This window comes from Amblyomma mixtum, chromosome 6 (genome assembly GCF_055824585.1).
Source record: "Amblyomma mixtum isolate Tamu chromosome 6, ASM5582458v1, whole genome shotgun sequence".
NCBI lineage: Eukaryota > Metazoa > Arthropoda > Arachnida > Ixodida > Ixodidae > Amblyomma > Amblyomma mixtum.
Genome location: NC_143017.1, coordinates 155595176 through 155609073, shown reverse-complemented (window position 1 = coordinate 155609073; position 13898 = coordinate 155595176). Strand labels below are relative to the sequence as shown.

Below are 13898 nucleotides of genomic sequence, written 5' to 3'. Positions count from 1 at the left end.
AACAGCATGAACACATTGATATGGAAAGTTCCGTTAGAAGCCTTAGCTGGTGGAACTTCTATACGGGGAATCCGCACAGCCTTTACAGACAGCCTCAAGGTAAGGAATCCCAGGAAGAACTGTGCATCAAGGGCCCCTTTACAGCCCAAACGAAGTGGTCCTCATGTGGATTTTGCCTTTTTCAACGCAAACAAAGTTTCAGTCTTTGTACTTGTCGCAGTGTGTCCACATGAACTTTGGGGAAAAATAACGCGGAATTTTCTCACGGACTTCGAATTCATCATGATATACAAATATACGTTTAGCTCTACAAATTAATTAATTAAAGGACTCATTGCTCTGGAGGCAATTTTATTGAATTAATATTATCAGTGGTATATCAGCTCCCTATCCAGCATGCCGTCACCAGGCAGCGCTCCAAGCACTGAATTTCAGGACCGTGCAATAAGGAACCAGTTGTTATGGCATGAACGAAAGCGCAAAACTACGCTACATGGAAGATAAGATGGAGAGGCAAAGTAGGCAGTACTGGGATTGCTTGTCAGCCTCCTCTCCCTTTCGTCTGCTATCGGCCGTTTCATGTTTCGATCCAAGTGCTGTCTAGTTCGCTAGGGTTTCTGCTGCGTTAATTTCGACTGATTTGAAGGTAACCACGTGACGGACCCGCGACGTAACTAAAGTGTCTTCGGAAGGGCGGTGGTTCGCCTTTACGTCAAGCTCCTCAGCAAAGCGGGGAAGCCACAGAACGGACTGAGCTGACACTATTTTTCGATCATTTTGCGAACAGAACGCAATGTTATACTCTGCCGTGATAAAAAGATACAGAGTAGCGGAGACTTGTACCGGAATACTAGACGCCTCCTGCGCACGCAGTGGCTGAAGGGGGGGGGGGGGGGGGGGGCTATAGGTGGGATTACTGCGCATGCAGCGGGAGTTATAACCGTTATAAGTCTCCGCTAATACGTCTTCGGTATGCTAAATTTTAGGGATGCGTCGTCCTCAACAGCTCATACTCACATGCGACAGGGCAACGGAACTCGCAGCACACGGCGACGCGTTATTGTCTTCCTAGAGGCAGGTACGCGTCCGTAAATGTACTAACAGCCTCACCGGAGTAACACCCTGCCACTTCGTATTTGTACAGAGACCTAATAAATAGCGCCGCAGTCGTACCTGCCAAGCTTTACAATGCAGTGCACGTTTTCAAAAAAAAAAAAAATGCGAGTAATGCGTCCAAACATTGTTCGCACATACGCTGCTTTTTTATTGCGTTCCCGGTGCGCTGACGTGGACACACTGAACTACATGGTGCGCAGCTGTGCTGACTTGGAGTTATCTAAACGTCGGCTATCTGGGCAAGCTGCACAGCTCGTGAAAAAAGTTCGTTCTGTCTAGCAAGTTAACGGAGCATGATGCACTCAACAGCAGTGGTTATTATTTCTGACATGATCACTGTTCATTCCGTAAGGGCGACAAAACAACGCGGCAGAAATTATAATTGTCACTCAGGACACACATTCAGTAACGGTCGCCTCAGCTGTGGACCCTTATGTTCGGTGCTGCAAGTAGCACAGATTTCGGACCACAACAAAAACTATCATATTTTTTCCCCTTCTAAGACGACAGGATTCGAGGATAATTAAAAAGCTCGAAACTAAGTTGCGGACGCAGCGAGAATTGGAAAAGAAAGTGATTCGGTTAACTCTTGTTATTATTCTCTTAAAATGATTCGGTTACTCTTGTTTTTGTGTTACTATCCTCACTAGCAATTGATTCTTTCAACCGTTCTGGCTGTGTTGACGTTTGTCTGGCAGCAGAAGACATTTATTTCCGAGAAAATTGTATTTCGAGCTCTTTCCGCCAGCCGATTCAAACTCGTAGTGTCCTTACCGAGAAGCATGGGTCGTCATCGTTTTGAAGTGAATGGCATTGTAGTGTATCCTCTGGGACCCTAGCCGAAAAATCGATGTCGATGCACGCGTTTTACTCGCGAAATCGGCCGATAATGGCGACACCTGCGTTTCTTTTCTTGTTTTTTTTTTATTATTCGAAAGCTTCGTTTGAGGTGAGAACAGATTCTTTAGTGATTAGGACGCAGCCGGTACCTTATCGATTCACTTCTGTTCGCATTCAATGTTTCTTTAGGAGATAGGGTAGAGAGCACAGTGGCTTAGGGAACAAATGCGAGTTTAGGATTAAAATCAAGAAGAGAGAACGGACACGGGCAGGGCAAGTAATTCGGAAAACAGGCAAGTGATGGCGCCAGAGGGTAACGGAGTGGATTCCCAGAGAAAACAGTCGTATGCAGCAGGAGGCGACAAAGAGCCAGAAGGGCAGATAAGGTTAGAAAAACTGCGTGGATAGGGTGATCGCCGTCACAAGACAGGGCTAATTGTGGATCAGTTGGAGGAGCTCTCTGCCCTGACGCAGCAGGGCTGACAATGAAGGTGAGATGAAGCGACAGGCTTCATAGAAACAGCGACAGCGTGAGTATACTGAGGTGAATTAGCGGTTACGAGCTCTCAGGCACCGCGATAACTGCCGTTCAGAACCCTCGCAGTTGCCAACAGCCCCACCATGCAGGTACGAACAAGACGGAGAGCCCCATGCACATTTGCGTGCACTGCGTACACATGGCGGCCGCAATTAATAAACAACGAAGGCGCCCACAAGCTGACCTCAGGGCGCAACACAAAGTAGCGCAAGGTGCATATTAAACAAAGGAGCATCCATTTATGTCACAGGTCAGGCATTGTAACAGAACTATACAAAGTATGGGAGGGGAGGGAGAGAATTGGGCCGAGAATTAAGACGAAGTGGCTATAGTTTGAGAGGCGTGAAGCCGGAAGATTTTGAAGATGTTAAAAGGTGTGCGTGTGCATAAAGCAGGCCGTTAACTATACATTTAATTAACTAAAGTAAAATTATCTAAAACTGACCACAACTGATGCGCAAACGACTGTTTAATGCACCAACACTTTGCAACAGAGATTACCAATAGTACACTCCAAACAGAAAGGAGTAAAAAGGGAGTAGAGCTGTCCTCTAGTGCACACACTTTAATAAAAGGCAGTGTGCTAGAGGGCAGCTTTACTCCCTTTTTACTCCCTTATAAGGCGTATTCGTGTTTAGAGCTTAGGCGTCTTTTATAACTCCGAATACAAAACACACAGCGCAGTGAGGAAAGACCATGGTAACTACGTGTTATTTCGATCAGCCGGAGCTCCTTGCTTCACATAGAGTTTCTTACTATTACCTAGAGGGAAAGCTGGCAGCCCGTCTATGGGAGTTTGCATAGAGGCTCCTCGTGACCACTTCAGCCACCATGGGCGCTCAAAGCATTATGGGGCGGTGAGCTACCGACTGAAACTACAACTTTTGGCCAAAAAATAATGCAAAAATAAAGCTGTTCGATAAATACGAATGTCCTAACATTCAATATCCTGTCTGTAAATTGCAACAAACGAGCAGAAAAGCCTTTAAGTGCAAAGTTTGCCCAAAAATAAGAGACGACTCGCTCTCCTATTGGCCAAGTATTGAACATTATAAAAAACTAATATTTTGTGCTCAACAGGCGCGCTTTTAAAAGAAAATATGTTTCCAAAAAAACTTCAAAAGGTTTTTTAATGGCATTTTGGAAAAGTGAAACCTTTTATTGGCGTTGTGTGTCGCTGCGGTTTCACTACTATGGTTTTTACACACTGCATTCGCGCGAAAGTCGTCTGCGCACACACGAACAGCATTTTCGGAATGAAACGCCTCAGTAGTGTCACTCCGTGTTCCCGAAAAACTACGACTGTCTCGCAACAAGTAGCTCACCGCCCCATGACGCTTTGAGCGTCCATGGTGGCTGAAGTGCAGCGCCGCCAGCTTTCCCTCTAGGTAATAGTAAGAAACTCTATGTTGCTTCAGCTCGCTTAGAGCTGCGACGACCTTGACAGGACACATAATTCACCACTTCGTGATCAGCAGCAGAACGCCATATAGGCTGGCCGGATCAGGATAATGAAAGAGGCAGGAAAACGAACCACCGGGATATTCTGCGAAATTGAGCGCCCGGAAAAAAACTTCGCACTCGGCAAAGTGACACCTTTCGATCACATTGGCTACCCAAGTGGCCGCCACACTCTAAACATGAATGCGCCTACGTGGGATTAAAAAGGAAGTAAGAGCATCTGATCAAGTACCTCTGTCATATCCTCGTCAGACCCCTCGTACATTGCAATGCACGTTAGGATTTTTGCGAGATATATGAAAAAAAAATGCATCTCTTCCGCAAATTGAACGCTGTTGAAAGTCAAAACACTGAGCACCCACGTAGGTAGCTTTTGAAAAGCTGTGTAGCAGTAGGAGCGCTCTTGGCAGCCTTCAAAGTTGATCGATTTGCCTAAATCATACTTCTGTTCGCTCCAACAGCCAAATGGCTCTGAAGTTTATCGCACTTTGTTATGGGTTTATTACTATTTTTTGTTCAAATACACATTCTCTTGTGCATGCATTTAACTAAATATACGTCATAAGACATTCTTACAAGTCCCTCACTGCATAAGTTACATCACAATAAATGTATCTGATTACAGGGGTGGAATTAAGGACGGGTATGAGAGGGGAAGGGGAGAAATTTTTCATGGAAAATCCACACTGAGCTCCATTTGTTTCAACGACAAACCTCAAGAAATATTTTGTGTAAATAAAATCGTGCGCCCCATTGCCGACAGCAGAACCCACCGAGAGTTGCCATAAATCCGTCCCTGGCTGACAGTGCATTTTGCCAGGAGTGGTTCCACAAGTACGTGCACTTTTGCACATGAAACAATCGCATAGGGATGATTGTTATGCTCTTGTCTCAGTCACCTAACACCCATCTATAAATTTTGTGAGTGCCGAGCTCAATGTGGAAGCTAGTAATGAGGGCACAAGTGAACGTTGTTTGTGTCGGCCAGTATACACTTCACTGACGAGAATAATTATTTTTGGATTCTCCACCAGTTTTACTGAGGTTGAAATGATTCATAAAGCTATACGCCTACCTTGTAGAGCCAGCGCCGTCTATGAGGACTGCCGAAATTTTGTTTGCTTGAATTCGAACCGAACACCTGAGCACCAGTGATGATCACCGTGAAGAACAGCGCTGGACAACGACATCAGCTGAAACTGTTGATAACCGTATGAGGACGATCGAAGGCCAGCCTAAAGTTTGTCTCAAAATCCTTGAGGAAGGCACCATACATTAGACAATGTTTTAGCGAATCTCCACTGAGGAATGGGGAGACCAAATGAAACCTGATCCTCGTTTCGTGAAAGCCGAGGAAGAGGCTGATGTGAATTGCGCAAAGGTTTTTCAGCAAATTCAAGAAATGAAAACCCCAATTTCAAAAGCATTATCACTGGCATTGTCCTTGAAACCAAATAGCAGAGCATGGCAGGGTACTTAAAAGCAGCGCCTCAAGCGGAAAAAGCCAGGCGAGTCCCAGCAAAGTGACGCTCGTGATTTTTTTTCTTTTGCACTCGGCACGCAACTGCGGCCGCCATTTCGTTTGGTAAAGTGCAGAATGTGTTACAGAGCCAGCATGCGCGGAAAAAACTACGTGAGTTCAAAAGAAAGTGATGGCATATAGCTTCCAATACGAACGCAAGAAGAATTTCAAGACTTTTCAAAAGTATAGATCCACCGTCTTCAAGAGCGAAACTTCGTTAATACATTATATTGGGCTAGTTGATAATGGTTTGGTTTGGTTTTGTGGGGTTTAACGTCCCAAAGCGACTAAGGCTATGAGAGACGCCGTAGTGGACGGCTCCGGAAATTTCGACCACCTGGGGTTCTTTAACGTGCACTGACATCGCACAGTACACGGGCCTCTAGAATTTCTCCTCCAAAGAAATTCTAGCCGCCGCGGCCGGGATCGAACCCGCATCTTTTGGGTCAGCAGCCGAGCACCATAGCCACTGAGCCACCGCGGCGGCGCTAGTTGATAATGCCTTACTGGATTAATTTCCTTAGTGGCAAAAACACAGACACTACATATCAGAAAATACACAAGGGGCACCCGCTAAGGTACAGTATCCCTTGTGTATTGTCTTTGATATAGTGCCTGTGTTTTTACCGCTAAGAAAATGAATTCAAAAGTGAGCTGACATGGATGAAGATTACACAGTGAAGTGAAGAAGAATACTGCTTTTGCAGCACGAAGAAACGTTCAGCAAATTATTTTTAAAAAAATGTACGAATTTTTTATATTCCCCTTATACATTTGCTTCCTCAAAAAAGAAGGAGGGCAGAGACAGAATACAATTCATCTGATGGACAACCAATGGCGACCAAATTTTGTGAGGAAAGAAAGCGGATTTTTCAAGCATTATCGCCAGATACGACAATAATCATGGAGACAAGAGTTAAATGTGGGGACGTGAGGTGACAAAAACGCATAAACGAAGGCATCGTACGAGTTTACAGAAAGTTTACAGAAGCGGCACCCTTTCTTATAACATGAAAACTTGAAAGCTTTTTTAACTGCCAGTGGGAGATATCATATTTCACAGATGGAAGGAACTTGATTAGGCCCCGTCCATAAGCATATCAGGTAAGTGGCACAATGAATATTGTGTTGAGGTATAGCATTTCTAGCACACCTCCTAAGCACGACAACGCAAACTGAAGGCGGGTAACTATTTAAACTGTCAATTTTCATTCCCGAAAGCAGAGGCGGACTAAACCTGCACATTATGAACGGTGTTTGAATGATATGTATACGCGGGTGTCGTTATCCGTAGTGACCGTTTTCTGCGGATAAATTTAGGTATCACTTATTCGTACGCTGTATACGGGTTAATGACATTCTAATTGCGGCAGTCAAGGGCAGGAAATGAACATAGACTTGACGTACTTATTGGACAAAAGTGGTATACCCCACGCGGCGGGAGCCGGAGGAATGGTGATGATGATTATGATGATGTAGCCTTCCCTTTTTAACGGGCGGGCGCCTACCAAAGGTGCCCTGGCTGGAAAACTGCATTGCAACGCCGTCTACAGGCGGCATCTGTAATCGAGACAGCCAATGCCTTTACTATTGCAGCTTTTATTATCAGCAGGCATGTCGCTTCGCTCGTTTCAATGTTTCGTGCTTTAGCTCGCCGAAATGCCACAGTTTTGCGTTGCTCCGGCTCCCGCCGCGTGGAGTATACCACTTTTGTCCCCGATAGTACAAATAATCCGGAGAACAAATAACAACAGATGGCGTTGCAGGGCAGCGAGGTGGCTTCTAAGAGACTGCAAACGCCTAGCAGAAAGCAGTAGAAAATCTGGTATAGATAGATGAGGCTAGGACGTTTCTGGGTATAGAGCGACTGCAGCTGGCTCAGGACAATGGCAAACAGATATCTGTAGAAGAGGCCTTTCTCCTGCAGTAGACGTAGCAATGCTGACAAGATAGAGTGATAACGATGATGATGATGGAAAACATGTTTTGAGGAACGTCTTACGAGATAAGCATCGATTTGTATACGCATGCGTAGACGACAGCCGGGCAGCAGCAGGCGGCGCGCGTCACGCTCCAGCTCAGCCCAAGGCGACGTTGCGTTCTCGCGTTCGTTCTGAAACACCTTCTCTTTCGCGACGACGCCGGCACCTCGTTCACAACGCCGCTGAAACGCAGAGACAAGGGCACCGCGCGGTCGCCAGGTGTCCCCGGAGCGGCGGAAGTTTATCCTTTCGCGTAGAGAGATCAGTGAACTCGTTACATGCATGGCTACCGTGTATCTATCTTTATCGCTCGACAGCGTGCCGCGATGCATATATACCTAACTACGCGCAGGTGCGGGCTCCTTTTCGTACACATCCTCGTCGCGTGCGCGAGAGAGATCGGCACACAGCCCTTTGGGCACCGGACGTCTTTATTGAGTGTCTCCGCCTCCCGCGATCGCGACGAACGGCGCGGAGCTTACTTCTCAGCTAAGCCTTCGGAACTTCTGCATCCGGGGCTTGTGCTCCAAGGAGTTCTCAGATAAAGCAGACAGCCCCGAATGTCCAGATGTCGCGCGGCAGCTGGAGGTTGTATAGGCCTCACAGGGCCGCCGGCAGCCGTGCATGCTTGAGTGTCTGTGTATACAGCGGCGCGAACACACGTTGATGCATACGTTGCGAGCATGCAAGTCGAGTCATTATAAGCGTGCGTTCTGGCGATCATGAATCACGAAAGGATGAGCCGTTTAATTGCCTATGCAGATTAGGAAACCGCGTAATTTATATGGTACCGCCGCGCACACATGGGTGGCAATGAGCCGCTACTGCGTGGAGGATGCGTAATGAGGAGTCCGTTACCGGGAAGGATATCATCACTGCGGCCTGCTGAAACAAGATGGTGGAGGTATACCACCCGGTGTGAACCGCGAAAGGTACGTATATAGGGAGAAAATGTGCAGTGCTCCATTGCCGCTTAGGATACTCATGATGCCGCTTAGGATGCCGCTTAGGAAGTTATTAGAAACCCGTATTTCTATTTAAGCATGCCGTGCCGCAGTGTGCCCAAGATGCCATGCGCTCACTGATTTCGACGGCGTCAACTTTTCGCAGATTAAAATTCCAGGTCGGACAAGATGCGGCTTTAAATTGATTGTGGTCTGAGTGCATAGTTTTATTCGGCACCGTACAAGAAGAGTCTGTTTCTTAATTTGTTCGCTTATTACGCATGCCCAACATTTCTGGATAAAAACTTTGAACATTGGAAAATTGTAAGGTACTGTTATCGAAATATTGAAGGTAATAGTCCATTCTTCCGATGTCTAGAAAAACGGTTCTTTTAAAGTTTTTCCATCGCTGACATGGACCAGTTATGACTGCCATAAAAAACCAAAGGGGAACGCTATTGACGATCGCAAAAATGTTAATGGCAAAAAAATGCAAGCCTGTCGACGAGAGATCTGCGGATACATTGATTGTTATAGCGAAGTATTACAATATATGAAAAAAATTCCCTCAAACCCTTTCCCGTTCAAAAATGCTTTTGTCCAGAATTATTGGGCATCATGATTTACTTTATTGTGTTGCTTCTGTTAGAGCACAATGATAGCACCAAACGCAGTTTATAGAGTATTTTATTTTGTTTATTAGAAGCTATAGCCATTTTTAGCCGATAGTTCTTATTACATTATCTAAATATGAAAAATTAAGCTCACTATACGATGGTCCTCGTAGCCTGAATCACTTTGGGACGTTAAACCCCCATAAACCAAACCAAACGAAACGTATCCTGAATAGTTTCTTCTTAAATCTTTATAGCTTAGTAAAAAAATGACTCTGGTGGTCACGCGGTTGCTGGTTGCTACCTTCACTGGGTGTTGTGCTCGGCGGACACAAGATAACAACGTAGCGGTCACGGTTAAAGGACTAATTCGCCAAAAAATGTTAATTAACTTTTCAATTCTTAGTGGCTTTATGCTGAATTTTGCAATCGAACTCTTGCATGAATGCCGTATCAATTCGAGACTACTCCAACTCACAGAACTCGCCAAAGTGCAAAAGCTCTTGAAATATTCATCAAATAATTCCCTACATCTTTTTAGTTTGCTCCCAGTTTCGGAATGAGGCACGCAAATGCACGGCATTGATGATGAACATCTCAAGACATATTCCGCTTTAGCAAGTTCAGTAAATTTTGTATAGTTTCGAAACGGTGTATGCAATTTTTAAGATTCACGTGATCAGCATCCACGCGACCAGCAGCGTCACATTTTCTTTAAATGCGTAAAAAGTAAAAAAAAAAAATAACAAGGCGAACAGAAATACTGCTCTCTTGGCGATGTAACACAAAAGTTTGACAGCATTGTGTGTAAATGTGTGAAATAGAGAGATATAATGAAAAATCCACTTAATTATCGGTGTCATCTGCAACGACAGTCCAAACCCAATGGTTTAGCTCGTGTGCCTCAACATCAGCTTGCTGCGAGACGCTGATGTGAGGGAAAATACGTGTACACTTTGACCGTGTTACACATATCACCCTTGAAATAAAGACCTATGGACCGTTTCAGTAAGCACGACAAGAGATACGCATTAGAGTAACAGCGTCTTCAGCACAGCCTTTTTGTCTCATCAGTCGAAACGGATATCCCTAAGATATCGAGATAGAAACACACACGCAGGGCATGACGTATTCGGTCATCGTCGATAACATCAACATCATCACCTTCGTCACCAATAGACATCGCTTGCACACTCGTAAGACGAAGCTGTTTTCGCAGTTCGCGTATTTTTGCTTAGCGGACGGCTCGAAGCCCTTTTCCAAGTTCTGCCTATATATAATCACATCCCCATGTACCCTTGCAGGCCTAAACAATCTCATACCTTTGAATGTTCTCAATTCATCACAATACACACCTCGCTCACTTCTATACGCCGTTCCCTAGATACGTCTGCCCTTTTGCGGATCTGTTGTACACTGAAGGTTCCGCTCTCAAGCCCACTTATTTTCTTGATTTTGAGCTAGAACGCCTTCCGCACCAGTTCGTTCTCCGATTGGCGATGATCTTTCCTCGCAAACTAATGGAGCTTCGACAGGCTTGCACTTCAAATATGGGCACCGTCGGCCATCCATAACTCGCTCCCTCACCCTCTGCGCCTCATCTTCGCTTCCATTACAAGCAGCTGGACAGCGGGGCGGGTCATCTTCCGGAAGGTGAAGCTAATGAGCCATTGTGCGAGGGCCGCCAGGCTCGCACACACGTGGTGCACACCGATCAGCGCGCGGAGCCGCCGAGAGGCGCGACGATCGCTTGTCACACGGCAATTACCGGTTCTCAAGGCGCGCCGCGTCATAAATATTCATGCTCTCCGGCCCGCGTGACAACTAAAAGAGGCAATGAATGCGTTTGGGCGCATTAAACCAGCCAGTATACCCGTTTCTCTCTCGCGGGCATTTGCAGAGCAAAGGGAGAGCCAGGCAGTTCGCCTGGCTCTCTCTCTCTCTCTCTATATATATATATATATATGTATATATATATATATATATATATATATATATATATATGCGCACTACAAAAACTGGTCTGCATATTGTTGCGACACCAACTCCTTCCGATATGTATAACATGAATTTTTCGTGACGTCACAGACATGACAAGGGGCTGGGCCACTTAGTCACGATACGTATATAGGTGGACAACAGACAATCGAAGTGGTAGCGGGGAAATGCTGCACCGTATACCCAGTTATTGTGCCATTATAACCCAATTAATTGCTTCTGTATGCAATGGAACTACATGGACGCCACGATAATGCTCCCCTCGCAGCTTTTACGAGGCTGGCAGGGAGAAGTACATTGAAATTAAGCTCAATCCGATAGCCGAATGTAGACCTGTATTGCACGAGTATAGATCTGCGTTAAATATATAGTTCGAGAATATAGTTCTGCGTGCGTAGTTTTTCAGCCGCATTCAGGACCGTAATGCGTTCGTTGCTAGACGTCCGCTATAGACTTCAGGCTACCTTGCCCGACAATCTCCATTTATTCTTTGATATGCGTCACTAACACCTTTATGGCGCGTCAACCTGTATCACTGACGACACATATGTCGCGCGCTTTCAACTTCCGCACATCGGCAAAACGCACGTTGCAACTGATTGGCTGTATGGCGGCGGTAATAACGCCAGAGAAGAAAGAAAAAGTGAAAGGCCTTGTATGAGGAAGGTTGGAGGTTCGATTCATGTTCTAATATAAGCGGGCATGATTTCCCTATTTTACTCATGACCACCGACGAATCACGTTTAGATCAAACTTTGCGAGAACCTGCACACTGCGGAAACATGCGATAACTCAGTGAGACCAGGCGAGGGCTTGGCTGGAGCATGACTTTACGCGATAAGCTCATAAAAAATCATATAGTTAGCGTGCATATATATCGCTCTATGCTCCTCATCCTATGCGTATCCTCTATGCTCCTATCTATGCTCCTCATCCTGTTACCGTTGGCGTTTTATGGAACAATTATGGGGCTTAGCATGGCCACACGGGATAACTGCATTTCTATGAATATAAACAAAAAAAGCAGTTGTCACGACCAAGTGGGGTTGATGCCGTCATTTCAGGGTATTTTTAGAGGTGTTTAAAGGTGTTTGGAGGCGTCTTGTAGCGACCGCGCGCCCCACCAGATGACGACGAAGTTAGCCGGGGGCGCGGGCTGCGTGCACAGGGCGGTCACGTGATTGTGGGTGATCGCACTCCGTCCGACTACGGTGAGGGTAGCGCGAGCCGCGAGGCATGTGAGGCACCACGCGGAGACGAAGTTGAGAGAGCTATCGCTGTAAAAGCGTACTACAAGAGAGCCGAGGACGGAGCCATATTCCTCTTGACAGTCGCGAGTTGTCCAAAGCGCATACGTCGGCGCCTCAGCTGATAGGCTAACCGTCGCGAGAGCCTCGACTAAGAGCCAGTTCTGTTTACTCATTTGCTGCCATTCCAGTCAATGCGGCGTCAGAGGTCAGACACGATTCGTAAGCAAGCTGGGGAATAATGATATTGCAGCGCTTACATCATGGGGTAAAAAAGGGAGGGGAGGGGGGGTGCAGAGTTCGAAGACTGCATGCAAACAGGGGCGTTACTCACGTGACGTCATGCCTCCCACACAGGCAATGGCAGCTGCTACGGTAGAGGCAAGCGGCTGCTGTCGCTCTCCGAGCGTCATGGCGAACTGAAGAAGAGGACAAGGATAAATCATTCAGCTGAGCGGCGAGAAGGCTCAGGAGATTAATGGTGTCTAGACAGCATACTCGGGATCAGCGCAGGGACGTTCACTCGAACACTGCCAGCAATACACGTGTGTCCTGACTATTTGCGATGATTAAATAGATTAGTCTTAACTCTCAAAAATAAAGGGAAAAGAAGAGACAAGCGTTCCGCGTGAAGATGAGGCGGTACGCATTAAGTTTTGGTGTGCACATAAGAGCAGAAGACTTAAAGGGAAACTGCATAGATTTTAGAAATCGACGAGCTTAATAGGGTCGAATGTATGAAACTTGTAGGTAATCCATGCGAAGTCTTTTTTGGGCTAGCACTTGAAATAGTGAAGTAATCGCCGATTGAAATCCGGACGCCCTTCAAGCTTCTCCGCAGCACACAACGGCAAGTGGGGGGCGCATGATGTCGTCATCGAAGGTATCGGTACATTTCCAACGCACAAACGCCTGCTTTGAAGGGAAAAAACCAACGCCGCCCAAGGCGAACCCTGCCGAGAGTTGTTTGGCAGCCTTTAACGCGTCAGGGCAGGATGTGGCTGACGACAGCGGAAATTTGAAATCATACCTTCCGTGACGTCACACTGAGTTTTCCTGCACTTCTCAAGTGCATTGGGGAGAAGCGCAAAATTCAATCGTTGATTACGTCATTATTTGAAATGCTAGTGCAAAAACACTTGGTATGCTTTACCTAGAGCCTATATAGATTTGAATCCTTGAATATCGCGAAATTCTCAAAAAAGTGCCGCAGCTGCTCTTTAAGGGGACAGACGGCCGCCCCCTGCGCCCCAGGAAAGAGTTTTCTGTTGAAAAATTATCGAAAACGATTTTTTTTTTTGTCCACGAACAAAGTCCGAGATACCTATTACCCAAATTGTACCGCCTCCTCCAAGAGTCCTCTTTAAGTCCCCAGCAGCAAAATTGAGAATGCGCAATTTGTGCGCCACTGACAGAAGAAGACAATTTGAAAACGCCCTAATTCAAAGCACGGACACACTGGAGTTAAGGTCTGCTCATTTATTTCGCTGTTGAACATGTATGCATATGGCACTATGCATGAATGGCATCAACGCTAACTTCTTGGCAAGGACTGCGAAACGTTTTACTGCAATCATACTGGTGAACAGCGCAAAAAAGGCGGGACAACAACAAGACAAGCGCTGACTATCAACTT

General features: G+C 46.1%; 1 protein-coding gene across 3 annotated transcripts in view; it reads right to left on the bottom strand.

Moving 5' to 3' along the window:
* Nucleotides 1–13898, bottom strand: part of LOC149340904 (uncharacterized) — a 347683-nt gene that overhangs the window by 283660 nt on the left and 50125 nt on the right. For all 3 annotated transcript variants that reach the window (XR_016283661.1, XM_089549827.1, XM_089549826.1), the window contains exon 3: nt 12597–12681. Coding sequence is in view for 2 of the 3 variants with exons in the window: in XM_089549827.1 (XP_089405953.1) it covers nt 12597–12675 (79 nt within the window). In the remaining variant the exon portion in view is untranslated. The remainder of the gene's footprint in view (nt 1–12596; nt 12682–13898) is intronic.